General features: G+C 40.1%; 1 protein-coding gene across 2 annotated transcripts in view; it reads left to right on the top strand.

Moving 5' to 3' along the window:
• Positions 1 to 23,404, top strand: part of WNT7A (Wnt family member 7A) — a 37,841-nt gene extending 14,437 nt beyond the window's left edge. Inside the window, exons 4-5 of one of the 2 annotated variants that reach the window (XR_011812549.1) lie at positions 18,985 to 19,939; positions 22,890 to 23,404. Coding sequence is in view for 1 of the 2 variants with exons in the window: in XM_005016509.4 (XP_005016566.1) it covers positions 18,985 to 19,464 (480 nt within the window). In the remaining variant the exon portion in view is untranslated. Of the gene's footprint in view, positions 1 to 18,984 lie in introns of both variants that reach the window. The other variant, XM_005016509.4, reaches the window with a different exon arrangement.
• Positions 23,405 to 24,468: the final 1,064 nt, after the last annotated feature.

Genomic DNA, 24,468 nt, shown 5'->3' with positions numbered 1-24,468 from the left:
TCCCCGTGCCTGGGAGCAGGTAGCTGCGAGCAGCTACTGCTGGGGAAGACGGGTTCAGCAGCCTCCAGCACACACATTTCCTGGTGGCTCTGGGAACCAACTGTACCGGCTTTCTGGTCAGAGGCTTGCTGATGGTCGGGGTGCTGCTCTGAGGCATGCAGGCTGTGCTGTGCTGCACACCTCGTGGCAGTGCCAGGGCCGGCGGCTCTGCCTTGCCCCACCCAGAGCAGCCAGGCCGTGGCTGCATCCCCGTCCAGCATGGCCTTGAGCAGCGAGCATGGGAGTCACCCTTTGCTGATGGCATCTCCCCAGTGAGCGCGCTTCCTCCTGCTCTCCTAGCTCTCCATTCTGCCTTTGCCACTGTTCGCAGCCCTGTGCATTAATCCTCATTGCAGCATTATGTTAGTGTGACTTAGAAGCAAACGGGAGAAGGAAGTTAGGAAGAGCCATTAATTTGTGGATACTATTTTTGTTGTGGTAATTACCTGTAGGCTCTGAGACATCTCCACTTAGGTACATGTGCTGCAGCCAAGCAGATGGTATTGGAGAAAAGCCATTTCCAACCCAAAAAAAGACTAACCTTTTCTTTTTTTGTTTCATGCCGCAGTAGGAGTTTTATAGGTCAGATTATGGATTTTAGACTGCCCAATATCCCAGCTGCCCAGGTCTTGCTCTCTGGTGCAAACATGGTACTTCAAAACCGTAGCAGAATTAGCACTGAACTCTGAGCATAACTCAGGGACTGACCTTTAATATTTGTGAATCAAATTATCTCAGACTCACTGACTTTATTACTTGGCTTCTGGTAGCACAAAGGCGCATACTGTAGAGCCTGGTAGGACATCAAGGCCCACAGTCTGCTCTGCTAGACAAGTACAAATCCACAGGAATGAATAACAGCATAGGAGTTTCACCTTTGTGGGAGAGCTACTTTCCTGAAAGGTCTGCTTTTATTTGGTAGGTGACGTCAGTAAAACATTCCCAAGAAATGACACACCAGCCTATGAGGACTGCAAATACAGATGGAAGTAGCTTCTGTCTTGGAAAATTATTTCAAATGTGATGTTCAAAGATATAGACAAAAAAAAAAAAGTTTATTTTAGTATTTCATTGTATCTTTGGCTCCATTATCTCCCAGGTATGGAGTAGGGAGGAGGCCCTGGAGGTGGCTGGTGGGAAGGCAGAGCATTCAGCAGCCTCCCTGGAGGACGTGAGCTCCTTGTGTTTCTCACCTAGATGTGCACAATTTGCTGTCCTAAAAGAATATGCCTGGAAGATTCAGCTCTGCGCATTGTTATCTGGGAGAACAGTGGCTGTGCTATCTCTGGCGATCTGCCATTTCTCCAGCAGGCTCAGGAACTGTTCTGATCTAGAGATATTTCTACGCTTCTTCCTGCATCCCTTACAGAGAAAAATTACTGATCTTTGTTTGAACAAAGAAAGAGTAACATGACTGAGAAGAGGCATGTTACTCCACCAACCTGCAGAGAATGAATAAATGATGTTTTTGCTAGAGAGATTCCTTTCAGGCTTTGCTCTCATGTGAAAGATCATGCTATTTACAGACAATTGGCAGAGGGAGGCCATTACAGATATTTGGCAAGCTGGGTCTCACAACCTAACCCTTTCACAACAAAGACTGTCTTGTTTTGAGGTGGTACTCTCCCTTTTGGAGCAATATGGATCTTATCAGCCTCTGCACAATCTATTCTTGGTGGCTTTCCTCTGGGCTATAAATTCTTGTCTAGTTTTACTTGCCCATGGCTAGGTTTTTGATGATATTTATGCACCTAGGAGACAGACTGGCACCTACCGGGCTTCCAAAAATAAACTGGATGTTCAGTTCTCATTGATTTGTTATCTTCACCTGTAGGCACCGCTACTTTGTTCAAAAGTCTGCCCCTTCTGCTTCTTTGGTCTTGAAATGTGAAACAACACCCTGTGCTGTGCCCCAGTCCCCCAGGTGCTCACGGCTGACCTGTGAAAAGGTACTTTTTAGAATGACTCTAGATGCAGGTAATTCAGGATGCACCCTGGTGAATCAAACACATGTTGGTATGTAGTAAACACCAGTCAATTCATCTGTCCCATCTTGGTGAGCAAGAGATGACAGACTTTACTCTGCAGTAGGAGGTGGTCTTGCCAGGGCAACTGGGTATGGGAAGGACTTCATAGTGTAAACCAGCAAAGAGACACCAGGAAAAGCGATCCAGACTTTTTGGAGGTCTCAATTCAAGACTTTCCACTTTAATAGTCTTATTTTACCTCTGCTGTCCATGGTGTCAACAACTGTCTCTCTGAACCTACTGAATACCTGACCCTGGCAGAGCAACAGCATGAGCATCTGCCAGCTCTGAGAAGTTAAATGAAAATTAGCCATGTCAAGCCTGGAGGATTTTAGTGGCCATTGGTGGATTAAAACAAACAAACAAACAAACAACAAAAACCAAACCAATCCAACCAAACAAAAACCAAACGTGGCTTTTCCCTTTCCTGAAAGCCTTCTAGAGTAATGCTGAAAACGTGCTGGTGCACACACTCAGGAGGCAGTGAGCTGGGCTCCCACCTGGCTCAGCGTGAGCAGTGTCAGCACCCCCAGCAGCTCCCGCAGCCAGACTAGGGCCAGAGGTGCCAAAGGCTCCTGCAGAATGAGCACCCGTGGTGCCTCCACTGCTGGGGTGAGGCAGGTAACAGTTTTCCTTACTGTTATAAACCAGACGGGGCTCTGGCTCTCCATTTCTCCCCATCTAGGGCCAGCTGCTCTCCCCAAGCCACCTGGGCTCTGTTTTGTAGCACATACACATGACTTCGGACTTCCCCAGCCACTGGGAGGGGAAGGGGCAGAGTTCAAAGCAGGGGTTGCATACACCCTACAGAACTGGCCGCAAGCAGCCCAAGAAGCCTCACATCATTTGTCAAACCTACTGGAGAGCTGCTATTTCTGACCTCCAGAAATGGAGTCTAGGGTGTCTTTCCTCTTTGAATTAGTATTTCCTGAAATGCTGATTCACTGCAGGAAGAAGCAAGCAGTACAGGGAGAACAGGAGGAGAATTCATAATAGCTGGGTCAGAAAAGAGAGATAAAGCTTGAATTAATTTAAAGGCATAATCCTGATTTGCCCTGCAAACTTCCATGTGAGGGGCTATAATTACAAGACTGAGTTGTCTGTTAGCAAATTTGTCTTCTCAAGTACAAAGTTAATTAAATTACTGTAAGTAACACAATAACGTATGTCTGAGAGATATTTATGCTCCAGGAAATAAAAATGTTATTCTTCCAGTTATTCTGTTAAAATAGCAAAGCAGGTACTGAAAGGCTCTACCTATTTTGACTGGATACTTTTCATTTTGACAGCACGGCAAGGTACATGACCAGATTGCTCTCTCCTCTCTTTTCCTCTGTGACATTGAAATTCCACGAATGGCATCTTGCATCAGCGTTACATCATATTAAGTATAATGCAATATTATGAGTCATTGTTATAAATCATGGGCACAGGCTGCATTAGAAGGCTTTTGCAATTCAAGAGCACATCAAGGTGGATTTTTATTCAGCATCTCTCTTTGGAGGCATACATAGGTGCACTAACTTTGCAATGCATCTTCACCCTCTGAATCTGTAGCATTTCAGCTTTCCTGTTCAGCTCGAGGGCTTGTAGGAGTGCCAAACATGCCTAATAGGGCTGCTGCAAATACCAAGCAAAACTACCAGAAACCAGAAGGTGTTTCTAAAGTGGAGCAAGCAATGGTCATAACAATCTGAAGTGTTTAGTATTTTATCCTTTAGGGAAGGCTACAATAATGTTGAGGTGAAACACGGGCACTTGGAAAACATGGAGTTCAGGAGTTTTACCAAGCCATTCTGTAAAGCCTACTTTTCTGATGCTCAGCCTTTTTCTTGCTAGCATCCCTGACCTCAGAAGGAGATTGCTGCCACAGGACTTCCCTGCTTGCATAGTGTGAGATCACCACGCCACTGCAAGAATTTAACTGTCCTCTAGAGGAGACAGCTATTTCTGCTTCAGGATACGTTTTCCTTTAACTAACCTATTAGCCTGACGACAAGAAGCAGAGCAGAACACAAGCTCTTGCAGATGAAACATTTGAAAGACTGTAAGCACTGGCACACTAGAAAACAGGCTAATAAAAGAGGCTACCAAGCATTTTATCATTTTCCTGAGTATAGGAGTGAAATTCTGGGGGTTTATTAGTTCTGCCTGAGTTAAGCCTCGATGTGCATGAAAACATGGCCCTGCTCCTGCTGGTGCCCAGGACTGGGTCCAGCAGTGAGGGAGGGCAGCCTGAGGCTCTGGGCTGTGCCCAGGGCTGGCTCCAGCCTCCTGGGGGCACCTCGGCAGCCCGGTGGCTCTAGGTGGGAACTCTGTTCCCAGAAGACAACCAGGGATGCTTAATGCCTGGCTAGTGCAGTGCTAGCAGGGTACGGTCAGTATGCCAGGAGGACACAGTCCCACAGTAGAGCCAAATGATTCCTACCCACATCCATACACCAGCCGAATTTGGCCCCAAGAGATTTCTGCACGCAGCACAACAGGCTGATAGTAACCAAAACCATGCACTTCTGTATTCAGCTGCCTCACAACTCCATCAGAAAGATTGTCTCTAATGGCACATACACACCAGAATAAAGCTCGACTGTGTCTGGAGCTGCTGAAAATTACCATAGACTCCAGAGAGTCTAGGAGACCAGCTTTGAGCAGAACAGAACTGGGTGAGGCTGCCCTGATACTCCTGGCACCAGCAATCAAGTGATATTATAGCATCAGCAGCACAGCCACGTTTCTTGACGCCCAGAACCTAACAGTGCCCTTGCAATCACGCTTATTATTTTCCAACTCTTTTTCGCTTTTTGTTTTGGCACAGCCATAGAAATGTTACTGATTTTTGTATTCAGAAGCTTCTACTTTTTAATGCGAGAGATGCTCTTTAAATGCAAAACTGATGAATGATTTTCCTCTTTATATTTGGATACTAGCCTCTACTGAAATGATTGCAGCTGTCGTACATTCCTGATTTAGAGTGGCTAGAAGTCGGAAAGCGTTTTTCAGGAATAACTTTCCTTGTGTAGTTACAAGTTTGGATCCTGGAGAATGAAAGACACCCAGGGCTGGTTGTGATGCCCATGTAAGAGCTTGTTCATTTACATACAGCTCCCCTTACTGCTCTCTCAGTGGATCTCCAGCATCAACAGGTGTGTTGAGTACATAGCAGCAACAAACACAACACTTAGCACAGTGCTGCACCTGCAACATACAACTGCTTGAGCACTTTTCAAGGTTTCTTGCCTGAAGAAAAGTCCAGAATTAGGCTCCCTTAGGCAGAGGGGGAGCTCAGACTGTCAGCGGGTAGATGCCCACTGTTGTTACTGGCAGTGGTACGTCTGACAGACTTCAGCTACAGCTGTGTTTAGTCGTCTGATAGACGAGGCTGCTAGACACCTTAACATGGAGCTTGATGGGGGATAATGGGGCAGAGCAATGGCACAAATAAAGAGAACAGTCAGTAACAGAGATGATGCCAAAATCACCAGCAAAAATAATCTTCAGCCAATGCAACACACAGCACTACTACTCACAAAGCAATAGCAGTCTTAACAACAGCAACCACAAAATGCTGCTCCACTGCTAAAATGTCACACAACATCGAGAAAATCTGATGTTAGGTGCTTCAAAAGTGTCTGTTTAGAAGGTCCTAGTAGCTAGCTTAATTAAGCAATACAACATTTTGCCCAGATTAGACCAGAAGGAGAAGGTTTAGGAGAAGGTTTGCACACATGGCCTGTACATATGGCCATGAATAGAAGCAGTTAGTAAAAAAGCCTGCAAAACATTGCAAACTAACGTGGTTGTAAGGTACAGGCAAAGGGAAGCACCGTCCACTTACAGAGCACATTATCTGAGGTTGCCCAGTCCTGTCCCACCCTATGGCTGCTCCTGTGTGTCACTGCCCTCTTGCTCAAAGGACCTTCCTACTCCGTGAGCACCCCAACCCCAAGGCCTGGCACTGCAGCAGGGGTTTGGTGCAATTCAAAAAGGCAAGTTAGCTGCAGCAAAGTCTTTCCTGGCAGCTTCTTCACCATGCCTTTGTTGGGGGGAGTGGGATTTCCAGAAAGGCCAAACACTGAATTTGGAGGAGGTCCAGCTCCCTGAATGGGAAAACTCCCATTGAGGTTGGTGGGAGCACAGGACAGAGTTGAATGATTACAAAAATTGAATCCCTACTGGGTGTTTGCAGGGCGCGACAAGATGCTGCTGGGCAATTTTGCTGGGTGTGAAAAAAAAAATACACATCTGTGCACTCTTACAGTATTTTGTTTGTATTTGAAAGGATCAAAGTTCTATTTTATGGCTTTCCTGTGTTTTTTAGATAATAGTCTTAAAACAAGACCAAACTTGAGAGACAAGCTCTGCATCTTCTCAACAACCCAGAGTAAAGATAAAGGGAACATTAATGTTAGTCTAAATTATGAGAGGGAATTGGACTGCACAAGAACTGTAATCCGCAAGAAGGAATTTTCATTCCACTTGTCCTCCACTTTCAGCTAATCAGAAATTGTGATACATGGTCCTACTTGTATTTTGGCTTTTAACTCCCTCTTATATCTTATGTGGTTGAAAACTGAATTCCTGATTTACGCTGAAGATTAGGGAATGATAAATGCTATCACTTACTTGCAGTTGCAATTTTAGAGGATTCTGACATTATAAGCAAAACACGCATTTCATGTATATGATTACCAGAGCTGACAATCCTTCATGCTGCTGACAAAGATAGCTGGGACTGAGGGCCAGGGTCTGTTAATAAATAACAAAGATCTCAAATTCCAAATTTAGTGTCATCCACCTTTTAGAACTGAAATAATTAGATGTTTGCTCTAATGATTAATTTGCTCAGCAAAGCCACTGAACGGGGCCCACATTTTTGGACATTTTCTAAGGTAATTCAGTCTTTCACTTTGGACAGTTAGCAACATTTCCTACTGTGCATACACCTGTCATTCAGAACTCAGGAAGGAACATCATCCAGACAAAACAGTTGCTGTATAAGTTATTTGGGTCTCCCTGAAAGACTCGCACTGTTTGCAGCACCTTTGGTTGAGACCTTTGGTAAAGCCTTCAGTCTATCACGTTGCAGAACAAAGCCCTCATTTCTTAACAAACATACTAATTTGAAACAAATGCAGTTGTCAAAGAGTAATAACTTTAAAGCAAATACTTGCTGTGTTTGAGTATTGTAAAATTTATGCTGATCATGTAATAAAAGTCACGACAAAGAGAAAACACAGCATCTATTGGCCTGAAGTCTGACCCGTGAACACGGCTTTTTTTCCGTGTATTGTTTAACTTGTATTTTTCAATGTTTTACTGAGAAATTCGATCAGAACCCATTTTTTAAAAAATTCATGACTAGATGTAGGATTAAGTTGTTGACAAATTTTCAGAAATAGCTGATGAGCACAGTTCTGCTGCTCCTGTATTCACCAGATGACATCTGTCACACTTCAAATTTAATTTTCCAAACCTAAGACTGATTTACTTGCATAAAGCTGGACACTTCTGTCTGCATATTTTAGACATTTAAAACCACAGAAAACAGTCACTGGCCAAGTTAGGAAGACACTAAAGGCCCAGCAAGGCTATTCACTAAGAACAATCTTCATACACAAGCAAACAGTGTTTCTGCTACACAAAGTTTACACTGAATTATGCTGGAGAACTTGCACAATGCAGTCTCATTCATTGCATCTCTGACAAAGCATACCCATTCACACTACACAGCTCTAGGTTTATGTGATTGCATTTCTGTGACCCTGCTGTGTCAATGGGGACAGAAGCTGGAGTCTTCTGTACTTAACAACCCATACCTCTAGAGTGCGAGCTGACAGTATCTGCAGGAACATTTCCAAGAGCCTTGCAGTGCTGAGTCAGTAACATAAACTCACATAGCTGGGCTAAGTAAAGACACTTGGAACAATGCATAGGACAGGTTTTGGTAAAGATGGAAGTTAAACCAAGGTTTGGTCCAAATGTTATATTAGACACTTGGTGACAGAAAACTCTGAAGTTACAAAGCCCTGAAACAATCACCGAAAGCAATAATTGCTAGCGTTTGCTGTACAAATGGAACAGACTTTTGCTTTAATGGAAAGAACTTCCAGGTATTTTGAAGTAAACAATTAAATAATCGATTAAATAAAGAACAACCTTTTAGTCCAAGGACACAAACAAAACCTGTTTTGGTACTGGAAGAGTGTAGCATGGATCTATTAAAGGATGAGGGTTTCAGGTAATTGCAGAGAGGATGCTTGGCTCTGCATGGTCAATTAGTGCCAAAAGGCACTAGTATTCATTTGCATTAGAACCGGTTATCGAAATGACCCTGAGCCTTCTGGTACTTCAAAGTGAGCTGCACCTAATGGACTGCATTTGCTCCCCTGGGACAGACAGAAGGAAAGCATCAGTATTTGCAAACTTGAAGTAACATCTAAGCCAAAATTTATTGCTAGTGCTCCAGTTGTAGGTTCTCCTTGTAGTGTCAGCTGGTGGCCTACTAGGGAAACTAGCCTTGCCTTAAGCATACTAAATCTTATACTAAATATAAGACCACACACAGTTATGAGTACAGCTACGTATGCTCTTACAAGACTACTCAAACATGAGTTTTTAATTGAGTCATAACATTCTGTTATACCTTTGGGTATATAAGTCCTGCAGCCATGAAAATATTATCTATTGAGATGGTACAACAGTTAATATATAAATAAAGAAGTTCAATAAGGAGTCAAAAATATGTGTCCAAAAGGCTTGGATCAAGACCTCAGTTAAAAAAAGAAAAGATTAAACAAGCAAACAAAAACATAAACAATGCAACAGTGGGGATGCCCTCCTACAAAAGCATGTATTATTGCTGATGGCAAACTCTTTGTGAATTGCCTGAGGTCTAACAACACAAGCATTCACACTGCCACATTTATAGGATCTGTCTCCTCCCTGTGATCGTTTGTTTTCACAGAAGTTACTTCACAATTTCTACCCTTCGTCATATTTGGTTGAAATTACTAAAAAGGTTCAGCTGTTACCAATGGGACATGAAAAGCAAGTGGGAGACAGACACCAAGAGAGCACTTAAGCTTCATTTTCTCTGGAAATTGGTCCGAGAAGTTTGCCTTGCTGTAGTTGCAGCAAATTTAGGCTAGAAGGTGTAATCTTAAAATGTTTTCCACAACATTATAGATCCAAATAACTCTACTAAAGACTAGCATAGCATTAAGATTTTTTGAATTCTATTTAATGGAGTTATACTTTATATTAAGGTTCCCTTAGAGGGAGGAACAAAATTAATATCTGATTAACACATTAAATGTGCTACAGACATGCATGGTTTGTTATTGATGGGTTTATGAACAAGTGAAGCTGGTGCTTACAAGCTGTTGTTACAGGCATCCTATGACCTTCTGAACTAAAGACCTACAAGACCTACAACTGATTAACCCTTTGTAAAAACATCAGTCTTGATATTAAGGCTCAATTAATATAACATAAGTGGCTTATTAAGAGGAACTATTAATGTAATTGGATATTTCTCCTTAACTCATCTATAAATAGTAAACAGACAGATTTCTTAACAAAGAGCAACAGCTATGCCTGGAGAGTGAGCTGGCTGAGGGGAATTACATCCATCAATATGACACACCCTAAATGTGAATTTCTTTTAATACGTGATTGCTCACTTGTAAAATGAAAGCTTCAGCTATTGCTAAACTACCTGTTAGAATGAAAAGAAGAAAATCTAATATGCCAGGTAGGCAAGACACAAAGCCAAGGAGGTTTGCTTAGACTGCACTGGGCTTTATATGTAAAATTAGGAAATTTCACATTCTTCGGTATTGGAGGAAATGTTCATTGACAACAGGCCAGAAGCTCTGTGTTAAAATTCTTGGCCTGTTCTTGGGGCATGCTAATCTTGGCAGCTGCTAGGCTACAGAGATAGGCTCTGCTGGTAGGATCTTATCTCTGATAAGTGGAAGCTATTTGAAAACATGGAACCGCGGATCTATTGTCCCAACTGCAACTGGAGGGGGAAAACTCTTATGTATATAACTTAATTTGAAAGCTGTCGTTATGGAAAAATGACTCCCACAAGAATATCCCAATTCTTGTCATAACCAAAAACATGATATTTTATTATCATGTGAATATTTTGACACAGAGATGTCTTCCTGTGAACCAAACATGAAGGTAACTGGTGCTTCTTTTTGGGGGAGCCTGAAGGAGTTCCTGAAGAAGTTGAGCTAGGAAATACTTTTTTTATAAAGATGATACTGAGACATTACTGTAGAAGTACTTTGAAATCACCTGAAAAGCTTGAGGGAAAGTAAAAACATCTACCGTTTACTAAAAATGCTGTCTTAGAGAACTGAAATTTATGTTTTGAAGCACGAGAAATATTGCATAGTATTATTTGCTGAGTACCTAAGGGTTAACTCTCATGGTGTGGTATGTAACTAAATGAACCTATAATTAACTGTGTGTGGCTATTGGTTAAAATGTTTGGAAGCGATATGAAGTGATATTATTTTGCAACTAGTGCTCTTGCCAGCACCTGGCTTTATTAGTTTAGGACAAGAGGTGTTTTCTGATGAGTTGTCTGGAACAAGTAAGGCTGTTCTTTTGGTTTCTATCACACTTTGGAAACTTTTCTCTCGACAGCTCAAGCATTTGTCAAAATGCTCTACCTGGTTGCTCCCAATTCTTTACTATACAATGCCAGCACCACTTCATTTGAGCATTTCACTACCAGTTTGGAGAATTACATGGAAGGTGAAGTTTAGTGGGAATGAGTCAACTCTGTACCATCCTTCACTGTGTACATTAACTATGACAAGGATGGATTTGAGTTGTGTCATTTCCTGTTTTCCCTACCTTTTTACCACAGCAGTGAAGTATGACTCAGGCTCCATGAGACAGCCCAAAGCAAAAGACAGCATTGACATCCCTGCCTAGCAGAGCAAGGCTGTAACAGAACTGGAATAACCCCCAAGACTTTAACCCATTGTGTTCTCAAACTGTGAAGTGCAAATAAGTTTTAGTTCACCTTACCTGGGAATACCTCCAAATTACTTCAGAACTAGCATGCTAAAATATAAACTCTATGCGCAATGTATTTTTTTTAAAGCACCTCATCCTGCATTTTAATGACAGCTTGATTCATTGAAGAACAGAATATGGATGAAGATCACCATCCCAAGATCAGAACTAAAGCCAGACTCATAAGATATAGGATACTAGGAGAACTATAATGACTTTGAAGAGGTCCAGACCTGCAGGTATCACTGTCAAGCTTTCATTCACCTCATTAGTCTCTGATCCATACACTGAGCTCCTATCCTGAAGTAGAATTAGGGAAAATGGCGTTTTTAACAATGGACATTCATCATCTTTATAATACGTGATACAATACTGCACAGATCACTGCTTCAGAGAGGCCTTGTTTCAGAAGCAACAGTATTTTGGAGTGATTCTTAATTTGTGACCAGAATGTAAGGAAGGTAGATATGATATAAGAGTAAATTTTATGTTGATAACATGCCCAAATCCAGAAAAACTGCTGTCTCATTTTCTTTGTAAATCATCTTAGTGTCAGTGAACATCATGTTGTTGCTTCATTTTCAAAACACCTCGATCATCATTTTTATTCACTTTTGGCATGAACATACTGCCCAATATCTTTTTGGAGAGGAAGATACGTACTACAGACAACTCACATAGTGATAAGAAGGTGAATTAGATAACACAACCAACAACTCTATCTGTAATTCTGTAACACCATCATCCCCTTTTCCAGTCTATTTTAGCTTCATTCTACAAAGTACCCAGATAGACTAGACATGACTATTCAGTATTTCACGAGCTATAATCTATCGTATCCACAGTGTCAGTTTTGCTTGGACAGCAGCAAATACTGATCCTAGATAAGTTTTCGCTTAATCTCACAATCCTATTTCAGTCTGGAACTAGGAAGTCATACTTTCACTTATGCAAATAGGAAATATAGATTAACTTGTTGAATGACCCTAAGACGATTCAACTATATTCCAATAATTGTAGGTGAAAGCATATTAAAAAAAAAAATATATATATTTTTTTTCAGAACTATTTTTAATCTATTTTTTGACTGATTTTTAAACTTCCTACATGATGACACTCACTTGGCCCTACATTGATCCAGTCTAATCTACATGATAATGGGTCTCCCAAGAGTTATTTTTTTAAAAAAGCAAGTATTTTATCAAACATATTGACAGTTATGTTTTCTAATTTTTCCTTTTTTTTTTTTTTTTCTGTTAAAATATTTGTCTTGCTTTTAAATAGAAAAATCTACAGAAAAAAAACGCAAGTCAGACCAGTCTTGCAGACAGATGCACCAGGGCACCAGAGCAGTAACCACCCAGTAAACTCTCAAGCCAGCTTTCAAGTAAAGAGTGTTTGTCATTAGCAACTCAGAAAACAAAAAATCCCACACTATGAACCCCCAATCTCACTACTTATTTTCCAATAGTGCAGGAGGAACATAATATTTTAAGTCCATTTCCTGGTATAAAATCTTATCTAAGCATTAGTTTGGTAATTCATAGTTGAGAAAAACTTTTATAACAGTATTTCCTGCTAACAGAAGGAAAGGTGGGGAAGACAGTTTTGTCTTACACAGATACACAGAAAACTTTGTCACAAACCATATCCCTTAAGAGCATGTGAAACTCAACCTGAAGCTCACGGTTCCAGCTCATGAATTAATGGTTTCGTTTTACATTTTGATGACCATAGAGAGAGACAAGGGTGCAGGTACTTTCTCTCTGGGGAAAACAGGAATCTGTTCATGAGAGATGTAAAAAGGCAAGGAATCCCACAGACTACGAGCTTGTAGCTGTTATCAGATACGACGCAAAAGGGAGGGGGTGAGGGAGAAGAGAATACCTGGCATGAGATCTGCTCTGAGGAGGGACTGTCTGACGTGGCAGTGTAGATTTCTTTGTGTATCATTCCTTTCAAGTCCATATCAGATTTTGCTGAGCTATTAACATCAGGTGTTGCCACATCGTGCCTGCTACCTCTGCAAGCAGTATATTGATGAAGATAAATAAAAACTGAAGAACCTTATTTGACTTTCAGGTGGCCATGATTAGGTTTGCAGAAGTGTCTGAGAAAAATATTGAGGAACGAGCAAGCAAGATACTCTGAGCTGCATACATGAAATCCCCTTTCCTAGTTACATTTGCAAAGCTGAGATGGTTTTGGCAGAAGTTTATCCTGGGAGCAGCTACAATGGGATATAAGGTTTTCTCCTAGAACCCCTCAGTGGCAGAAAGCTGAAGGACTATGACACCTTGTTTTATTACACATAGAAGTTCCTACAGTTTGAAAAAATGCAAGAGCTATGCTTTGTGGTTTAACTTGAGAAGAGCATTATTATATAGTATGAGAATCTGTCTCATTAAACCTTTTTGTTAAAAAACTGTGGTCCCCTTCCTATCCCATGTCCAAATGTTCTTCAGACTAACAATTCTGAAAGCATCCTGTAAGATTTGTTCTTCTACTGCTGCTTATTTTTTGGTCCCCAAAGTGTATTTGGTCTTCTGCCCTTTAAATTGAGTAATGTGACTTACCAAGGGAAACAGAAGAAAATTAGTTTACATGTGCTGAGGATAGTACATGAACAGCGTGACTGTACTGAACAACTATTTTTTCTTTACTCATTTGGTATATTGTGAAAATAGAAGCTGCACTTGGAAAATAGTTGCTGCATATGGTCAGGTTCTTTATAAAGCTGAAATAAAGGACAACTAATATTCCAAGGTAGAAATAATAATGATAATTATGAAACTTATAAAGAATTGTAAGAAACCTCCTGCTTTGTGGCAGCATAAAGAAAAGTCAGAAATATGGCACAAAAGTTAAACTAATGAGAGAACAAATTTCATGGACTCTACATTTTTTTAGAGACTTAGAATCAGAATTCCAATTAGTTAAATTTTGGATATCTATTACTGAAGGTAAATGTTTGTACTCTGTGCAACCTGGGATGTTTCTAGCATTCTGTCATTTATCAGTATTCTCTTGTCTATCTTTGCAATTAGTCCTCAGACCAATATCTTGCATGATCTTCTTCAGACATCTGTTTGTAGGAAAACACAATTGTGATTTGATCGGTGTAGGTCATATGCTATGGTGATTTCCCAGCCATTTTTTATTTGAAACAGAGATTTTTTTGTAATGGTAAAAATGGTTTAACCTGCCAGTGGCAGTAGAATTTCTGAGATAGTCAGGACTCGCACTGCTCAGCATAACAAATTTGTTTGATGCTGACTTCGACTTCAAATATTGCTTTTTGCACAGTTTTACTAACGAAAAAATGTGAAGAAGGAACATCATTTAACTGTGCTTAATAAGGGCTTCATAATACATTCAACTGAAATATGAAAGATTAGCTGGACTGAGTCACGCTTAATATGGAACACAAGCAGTTCCAGACTCATCCACAATTAGTTTGCCATAGGATATCAATGCAAAATGTGTTATATTTCTACAAAACACTTTTTACAACAGCTCTATTAATATCGTTAGCAGACATCCACTGATGGGAAATAACCTTTTCTGTTTAGATATGTCTTTCCTAACTTCAGATTTGCATTTTGGTACTTTTTCAGTATGCTGTTTCTTACATTACAAGGTTTCACGGGGTTTGTCTTTAAATGGCATCATTTCCTCTTTTATGCTCTCTCATGCTAATTTTTGTTTTCAAGTCAAAAGGCACCAAGTATTATTGCTATTTTCCTATTTAGTTTCAGAGTTCTGGTGTAAGAGAGTCCCACAAGTTATTTAAAAGGTAGTATCATTTTGAGATTACTGTCACACTTGAATAAAGCAGGTGGCAGTGTAATTTCCTATTTATTTTAATTAGAAAGAATTAGTCTTTATTACATTAGCTTAAAATAATATTTTTACAAAGTGAATCCTTTTGCAAAAGAAAACCAAACAGCCATCTAACATTTTCCCTGAAGTTTGAGGAGCTTTGTCGTATAGTTACAATTGCCTTCTTGAAAGTAATAGAAATCATAAATCCTCGTCTGCCACAAGTTGAATGGTGCAGGCTTGCCTCTCCTCAATGGCCTCTCCAGCCCACAGAAATGTTGTGACCACTCTCCAAGTCCTGCCTTGTTTTTTGTAATGAAAAATTCACAGCTTTTAGCCAATGGTTGTGTTTTCCCTGACCATTAGCAGAGGACTTTGTGACCATGCAAACAACCTCTGCATTTGGCACCTGAGCCTGTGCAGCTCGCAGGCTGCTCGAAGGGCTCTCCAGGGCTACAGCTTGCCACCCTCACGTGATGCACCCTACACATTTTCTGCAAAACTAAAGGCAAAGAAAAAACATGTTATGTTCCTTATGGCACTGCCCAAAGGTACTATATCTGAAGATAACATCAATAGAGAGAGCCAGAGCAAGTTCTCTTCACACAAACTATTTCCCAGAGGCTAATGGCAAAGAAGACACAGAGAAACAAGTACCGACAGTTTACTGTAGGAACTCAAAGAAAAAGTGGACAAAGTTAAATGAACTCCAGCTCTTTGTTAGCATCTAATCTGGTTCAGAGCATTCAATGGTGCATATAGATTTACTCTCTATGGCTAATGGAGCAGGATACGGTCTTTTGGTAAGAAACGGTGGATCTAGATTTTACATTTTGTGCTCTTCAAGCTCTTACATTTTAGGAAAATCAGTCTATAACATATATAAAGTTTTAGTCTAATGTAAAAAGTGTGAGCCCAAACTAGGCAGATGTGTTGGAGTGATTTTAGCACAGTGCAATAGAAATGCAACTCCAGTAGGGCAAGAGAAAATACAAAGTTAGCCAGAACATCTTAAAAAGCACTATCCTAAAGAGAGAGAGAAATTGAGAGAGAGAGAAAGAGAACAATAAATGTAGCACAGCATTTAAAGAAAAATCTTTCTCATCTATCTGTCCATCCTCTGCCCACACTTTCAAATGTTTCTGGTCATCTAAAAAGTACCCCTAATACTTGGACTTAACTAATATTGGTCAAATGTCTCATCTTCAGGCAAAGCCAGATGTTTTTACCCTAACTGCTCGTGCCTGGCCTTAGCTGAGCGAGGCCAGAAATCCAGATTCTTGTCTGGGTTGGCATCATGTCACCCAGAGCAAGAGGCAAGTACATGACACGCACCATTGCTGAACTGCTCTAGCCACTTGCTCAGCTCTTTCTGGGGGAAAATATTCCTTGTCTTAGAGATCGCTGTCTGTAAACGGGATGTTAATGAAATAAACCAAAAGGCAATTTAGGCTATTTACACTTCAGAGAAAAGCCCTACCTGGATAGATGACACTAAGTCATGATGTATTTTGTATTAATGTTTCAAGTCAATCTGGCGGTTCCTGATGTTAGAAATATTTTGTTGCAAGTTTGAACATCGTACCAGATATAAGGCCAGCCACTTGAATGAGAGCAGTGATTGAATTAAGGCTGAGAAATGTATCCCTGGCTAGTTTCAAATTAAAAAAAAGAGAGCTTTTAAAAAAGTACAAATGAGGCTAAAAGAATTTATGTTATTTTTCCGGTTTCTGTGCTATAACTCCTTTTCTGTCTCCTCATTTATCTTCTAAGAGTACTACCTTATGAATGAGTGAGCAATAAAAGAAGTATGCAGTGGCTGAGAGAGAAACTCAAGATAACAAGATAATGCAAAATGTAAGCCAAAGTTTGAGCAGAACTGAAAGTTAATATGTAGATCTGAATATCGAAGTTTCTCACATTTCAGTTTTTGGAAAGTCACTGGATGGATAGTTTGCCTGAAAATTTAATTTTAAAACAGTAGCACAAAACGTGACGTAATATAACTAAGTTCACACCTGTCAAAACCTTGGACCTATACTTTCTAGGGGTTTTAATCTCATCTTCAGACCACATGTACTGACACATCAGCAATGGACTAAAATAAAACCAAAGCCGTTTAAATGCTTTTTAAATCCAGTTTTTCATTTAAAAATGGCAGAGAAGGAACAGTGAATAAAAAAAAAACAGGTATGAACTACTCTAAAGTTAGGCAATAGCAATTATTGTGCCTAGATGACATGTGAACAGCCTCAAGACCAAAAGGTGTGACAGTAATAAGCTACTACATGCAGCCTCTACATTGCCTGTTTTAAGGCTTCCACAAGTAGGATGGAGTTGTGTTCACCAGTGTTAGTGTGCTACATAGGATTTGCTGGCCACATAAGCTCAGAGGTACTCTGACTCCTAGCCACTCAGTCTCTTATGCTGAGATTTTAGACCTGAAGTCCCAGCGCGTGTCTAGCCTTTGAGCTGGACCCAACTCCTTCAGGGCAGGCTGTCCTGTTCAGCAGCAGCCGATGTCTGCATGGCAAGCTTTCCTAATGTCCAAAAACAAAAGTGGGGCATTACGGAAAAGGGTTAATCCAAATTTCCACATTGCTGACCTCCCTCCAGCCTTCCAGGCTGCCCAGGTTTGGGGATGCACAGATCAGCTAAGGATTCTCAGGGGAAAAATGATGTGGCCACTCCCTGAACCCAGATAATCCCCCAGCTGGGCTTCCCACTGCTGCTATCTACCAGGCTAGGCAGAATGTAATCAGAAGAATTATTATTATCTTTTCAAGCCAACACCAGTGGGAAATTAATTGCTGGAATTATTCTATCAATTAGCAATTTTTCTAGCATTAACACTGTAGCTGCTAAGTGAGGTCAGCTCTAGTGCTTGGGTCAGACAGCAGGGACTAAGTTGGTCTCCAGTGTTAGTTGGCAAGGACTGGTGCTGGTAAAGAAAGAGCAGGAGAGGCTGAAGTTTCAAGGGATGTGAAGGCTGAAGGGAATATGAAGCTCGTTATCATCAAAAGGAAAGTAGTGACAACTCAGCCTTAAATATAAGAGGACCCTACAAAGAAGAGAACGTGAGACAGGGTGGAGCCAAGACGATGTGATTGAGAAGCTTTTGTGGTACTAAGGAGGTGGAAATTTTTTAACCATAATTGATGACAAAACATGAAAGCAATTCCTCCTCTTTACTCATACTCCTTATGCTCTAAGACAAAGCCATTTTTTGGCAGAGTAGCCCAGGTATTTTGTATGCTCCATTACCCATGTGAGAGAGGAGAGCAAAATGCTTTAGGAAAAAATGGAAAGATTGTGGTATACTGTATATGCATGGCAAGGAATGTAAGGCTGGGGTGTACTGAAATAATACTTAGATTTCCAAACTGCAGCATTAACTTGCAACATTTAGAACAGATGATTGCATAACTAAATAGTAGTCTGCTCTACGCTGCTGATTAACATGACACCAACAGGAGGATAGAGTTTATCTGCTTGTTCACATCTTACACCAGCTTACGCCATTTTCAGGTCCAAGAACAGAAATTCAATTTATTTTGGAATACCTATTTACAAAAATCAATTATTGAACTTTCAAAGCATTCTGCATGTGGCATTTTGTGTAAAGCTGCTACAGTAAAGGTATGATTTTCTGCCAGTTCCTCATTTCACTGCCACATGCCAAAAATTGGAAAACAGATGAATCTGAAGCACTGTACAAGGCAAGGTGAAGAAAAGCTGTGGTTAACGAGGATCCCAATTTACACTTGGTCTACAGTCTGTGAAATTAGGCACTCACATTCCCTGTTTAACTCAAAGTGCAAACTTTGGAGGCAGAACTTAGCTGACACCCGTAAGCATTTGCTACCTGGGACAACAGCATCACCAGGCAAGCAAAGCCCATAGCTCTGGTGGGAACCTGGCCCGTGCCTGGTGACAGCTAATGCTGGAGAGCAACCCTCTCTGTAACTGTTATTCAATAGGTATCAGATAAACCTCTTTTTATTTTTTAAGTGTTTAGTTTTTATTAATGCATCATTCTTTGTTCTTCCAAATCCAGATTCTGGAAGAAAACATGAAGTTAGAGTGCAAGTGCCATGGGGTCTCGGGATCCTGTACCACTAAGACATGCTGGACAACCCTGCCTAAGTTCCGGGAGCTGGGCTACATCCTTAAGGACAAATACAATGAAGCAGTTCAGGTCGAACCAGTGAGGGCAAGTCGCAACAAACGTCCGACCTTCCTCAAAATAAAGAAGCCACTTTCTTATCGCAAACCCATGGATACAGATTTAGTGTACATAGAAAAATCTCCCAATTATTGTGAAGAAGACCCCGTCACCGGCAGCGTGGGAACACAGGGGAGGATGTGCAACAAGACAGCCCAGCAGTCCAATGGCTGCGACCTGATGTGTTGTGGGCGAGGTTACAACACGCACCAGTACTCGAGAGTGTGGCAGTGCAACTGCAAATTTCATTGGTGCTGCTATGTTAAATGCAACACATGCAGTGAAAGAACAGAAGTATATACCTGTAAATGAGTACGTGGCTGGGCAGGCTGGCTGTGTCCCTGGCTGCGAGTACATTTGCACATGCGCTCAATGTACCTACATGAGACCGTAGCAAAGATCTGCTCTCCCAGAAGAAACGCTGATGAATGGATCCCTGTCTTTTCTTCTCATGTTTCATTGCTTATGTGGATACACGTTTCAGACTCTTAAGAAAGTCAGCCAAGAAACAAAAAACACCCCCCTCCCCGCCCCCCAGCCCCCTGACACACAAAACAGAGAGAAGAGATCATTCAGTTAATCTGCACCTCTGAAGCAAGAAGCATTGACTGCCTTGGGAAGAGACACCAGAGAAAAATCTCTGAGCATGACAATGAACTCGGTTTGGAAAAAAAAAAGATGGTCGAAAACTTGTGTGTATAAGGAGCAGGGTGGGGTAGGGGAAAAGTCCTCAGCCATGGGCTTTGCACAGGATGGGATGGACAGTGCCCCATCGTGAAACGCCCATGTGAGTGTGCAGATGACACAGATTTAGGCTTCTACACTTCTGAAAAGCTTCTGCCGGTCTTGCCCATCTTTTCACTTCATACCACTTGCTACAGCGAGTAGAACTGTTGACATGTTCTGTAGACACTGCTTTATCTGCATTTTGTGTGTGTGTGTGCTGCAGATTTAGCACAGGGATTTGGGACACTTGGGCATAACAATAGCAATATTTAACAATTTATTCAGATAAAACTAATATTAATTTATTTAATTAAAAAGAACTCTACCAACATTTTTTGAACTATTCTGCAATTAAAGTAGATAGCTTGCTTTCTTTGTGGAATAATTTTGTAGAAACAGCAAGGAAAAACTGGAGTTGTATATATTATTCTTAACTAGGATATTTCTACTAGTTGGACTTGCAGGATGTGTTCTACAGTACTAGATGTTTAAGTGCAAAAGCTGACATCTTTATATATATGTACATACACAAACACACTGTTTTTTTTCGTTTTTATTTTTTATTTTTCCTGTTTGCTGCTAGTTGTCTGGAACAAAAGTCAAGTGGTAGGGGATGCAAATCTTTACCATTTTTTTTCTTCAATTAAAGAAAGAAGCATTAATAAAATCTTGTTTGAAATATGTCTAAAAATAAGAAACTCCAGACAAACTTCCATCTTTTGGAAAATCAACCATAGGATAAGAGAGTATATTTTGTAAGAGACTATTTTTATATAAATATTTTATTTATACTTCGTCTGCTTGTTCAACCTGTACTTTTTCTCAAAACAGGCATACAATTTGTAATTCTTAGGCTATTTAACAGAGAAAGGGTAATTAGTTTGTGGACACAACAGCAGCAAGCTGGATACATTCAGCTGCAATTGGTGGATGTGTCAGAAAGCAGATTGAACTTTCTCTCCGGATGTGTGTACAAACTGGCTCTTTTCCTGCAGTTCATTTTGCAGAATATGCAAAACAAGAACAGGGTATGTAGCATCAATCTTGTCACATGGCTTGAATTCATGATTGGCATTAACTGGATGCTCATTTATCCCATTCAGGAAAAAAATCCAAATTAGCTTCCCACATGCATCAGTCATTAAACTCTGGCGTTATGACTAGCAAATGTGCTGTGTGTGCTGTCAGTTAAACCTCTATATTGTGTTACTGTCAAATTTGATTTTAATCACTGAAGACTGTAGACTATGACTGTAACAACTAGCATGATACACGTCTGATTCTCATAGATAGGATACAACGCTTACTTTTTGTCCAGCTCTTTTTGGCATTTACATTATTCTTAAAAGGCCAGAGCTCAAAAATCCCCCCAAAACCCACCAACAACCCACAATCAAAAAACAAAAACAAAAACAATAGACAAATGTAGGCTGCTCATTTGTTTTTCAGAGCCCAGTTAAATCTTCTTGTGTTCCCTTTACAGTATTTCCTTTTTCATCACTGCTAATTTCTCCGGATATTTGAGAGGCAAATGTTTTTTCTGATTTTGGATTCATTCTGTTCCTCCTGCTAGATTCTTTTTTGGCTGATAAAAAAAAGAATCCAAGTTTAACATCGTCTTTCATTGGGTAAGAAAGATGACGCGGAGCTACAGATGATACTGTATGTTCTAACAGGGACAGACCAGATTCTTCCATTTCCCCATGACAGGACCTCATGCCTTTACAGAGGTGTCGGTAAAGAAAACAAACCAGTAGCCAGCACGCAGTGCATTCACTGACTCCTCTAGATAAGAGCAAGCATTACAAGCAGTAGGCAATATAGATATATCTTAGGTCCAATCGTCTTTCTGAGGCAAAACTCCTACCTAAGGCTGCGAAAGTGGAGAAAACTGTCAGCAAACTTTCTGAGAAAAAGGCATCCAGAAGTACTACAAGAGATGCTGCAGTTTCAGCCTGATAGCCTGACCTTTTGGAAGCTGCCTGAATGTGCTGCATTTTTTCAGACTCGCTTCTTGCATATGTTCATGTAAGAACACAAGCCCAAGCAGTACCTGATCCTGCATAATTAGGATTAAATATACAGTTTCTTTGCAGACCTGCCACTTAACACATCATATAATTTTTATGTAATTCAGACACCAGCATGAGATATCAAAAAAAATTATTAACATAACTTACATTCAAAGGTATGACTTGTCAATATAAAGCAATATAAAAGCAATTTTTTCTTGGAATTGAGTCACTGCTTTTAGTTCTTCTAAATACCACGCATTGAGAAATGACAGGACATAAAATGTAATGAAGTACATACAGTATGGATGTTAATTACAACACTGTGTTATGGTTAAAAAGCTCAGTTCTAACGTTTGACTTTGGAATCCCTCCCCCTCAGTTTGGATTTTTTTTTTTTTTTTAAATTAGTGGATATAATATCATCATCAAAAGTGTGTTTTCTTCACTGATTATAGTTATTTTACAAATTATTACTTTCACAGCATGTTTTACTATAGGAAACCCACCTGTACAATTTCTGCTTCCCATATATTTCAATATGCAATGATGTGCAATGGCCAATTCTTGAAGGACGAATATCTTTAAACAGTTTTACTCATATAATAAAGAACTGGATGTGTGGTAAAATTAATTTGGTACACACTTGCCTAATATTTTACAATACTGCTGGTGATCTGTGCATTACTTAGAAAAAATTTCAATTTTATTGATAATTGAGATATCACTTTAGGATAACAATAAATTATCTATTATTTACCTATAAATTAAAGAGCAAGGAAAAACAAATGCTGTATTCAGCTAGAAAGTACTTGGAAATTTGGTTGCATCCTCTTAGAGAAGAGGAATATGGCCCATAAGAACCTGCCATGAGTCTGGAGTTAATTGGCTATTCCCTAAACGTGCTTGGATGGCATGAAGAATAAACAGGAGAGGGAGAAAGATTTATGATTTTGTAGATATTCCACCCCCCAACAACAGTTTGTTCTTTGTCCTCAGGGATAGAAGAGCTCTGTTTTGACTTGGTGAAGAACCACACAATGGGACTGAAATGCACACAACTGCAGAACAATACAGCTCTCAAAAGAAAATATATCTTTTCATCTCCGCTAACCAAGGGAAGTGCTGGATTGCCGGTCACATTAATAACCTAGCAGAGGCTTTTAAATGAAACATACGTTCAAGAAGCAGGAAGAGTAAGAGGAGTAGGAAGAGTAAGAGAACAAACATAACTACAAGTTGGGAAACTTATTTACGAAATCTCACTTCCTTATTCAAACCCTGATTCATGGAAATGATACAGCTCCACACTGGGATTTCTAAGCAAGTTTTAAGGATTTTACCTTTTGGCCTTTTTTTTAAAGGAGAACTAACTTGAATGCAATTAGCTTGAATACTTGAAGTATCTACCCAAAACAGTCAATGATTAAGTTTTCTTTGCCATGTATGCACAAACCTAATGGAGATATGTCTTTCAAAAGTGATCATTAAATGAAAATCATCCTTCAAATGTATTCTTAAGTGACTCATTTGGTTAAGTTATTGTAAGGGTACATAGTTACTCAGAAAAGGAAAATAATGGACAATCATCATATTATGCAAAGCTGTTAATGAATTACCTTGTGGATTACACAACTGACCACACTTTAACAGCAATTAGTTGAATACAGAACCATCAGAGATGGCAATCAGGGTGAACATATTCACATGAAGATTCCACATAAGTATTTTTTTACACCATTTTTACATTTATCTTTATTATAGATATCAGGAACGATGCACTGTGAATATCCACAATAAGAGTATTTACTAATACAGTCCCTTACCCCCAGCTTGTAACCCCAAGAAGCCCAACTGGACAACAAGCCCTCCAGCTCTTGTTGGTGGGACTAAACTGCAGACTCAGTGGTTTACCTGCAGAGTCAGGGGTGGCTAAAAGTGATGTACTGCTGCTGTCAACCAGCTGGGGTACCACCTGGGTCAGTGCTTTAATGTCCCAGATTGAACCAGGTACAGCAATTTTATCACACAGTACAGCAGATAATGAAGTTCATCTTATTCAAAAATGGTTATTCATAGTTATTAACCAATTCATGGTTATCTTGAATAGCTCTCACCATGAAACGTGACCTAGCTGACTCACCTAATTTATGTTCTTCTAGTCAAAATCATACCAAGAATTCCTCAAAGGCAGGCATCTTATTCTTTAATCATTCTTCTGGAAACAAACAATAATATGATTAAGTTTAAATGTGTACTTGGATTTCAAGGACTCCAGGTGTTTGAAGAGGGATACCAGAACTTGGTGAATCTCTTGCCTTGTTCTAAGATGATGCTGTAAAACCTTAAAGGCTTCTTTTGGTGCTTTGGAGTTTTAGGGAAGAACTGATTTTTCCCTTTTGTTGTTACATATTCATAGATTCATTAATAGCATATACTGTAATTTGCAACTGGGTGGCCAGAATCAACTTCCAGAGAAATCACACTTTTAAGCACAGCCAATATATTTACTACTGGTTCTCTCAGGTTCACATAATTCCTGGCCTTGATCTTGTATTTTTGTCAAAGAAGTTGCTGT

This window comes from Anas platyrhynchos, chromosome 13 (assembly GCF_047663525.1).
Source record: "Anas platyrhynchos isolate ZD024472 breed Pekin duck chromosome 13, IASCAAS_PekinDuck_T2T, whole genome shotgun sequence".
NCBI classification, from domain to species: Eukaryota; Metazoa; Chordata; class Aves; order Anseriformes; family Anatidae; genus Anas; species Anas platyrhynchos.
This window is presented reverse-complemented; position numbering and strand designations above follow the sequence as displayed.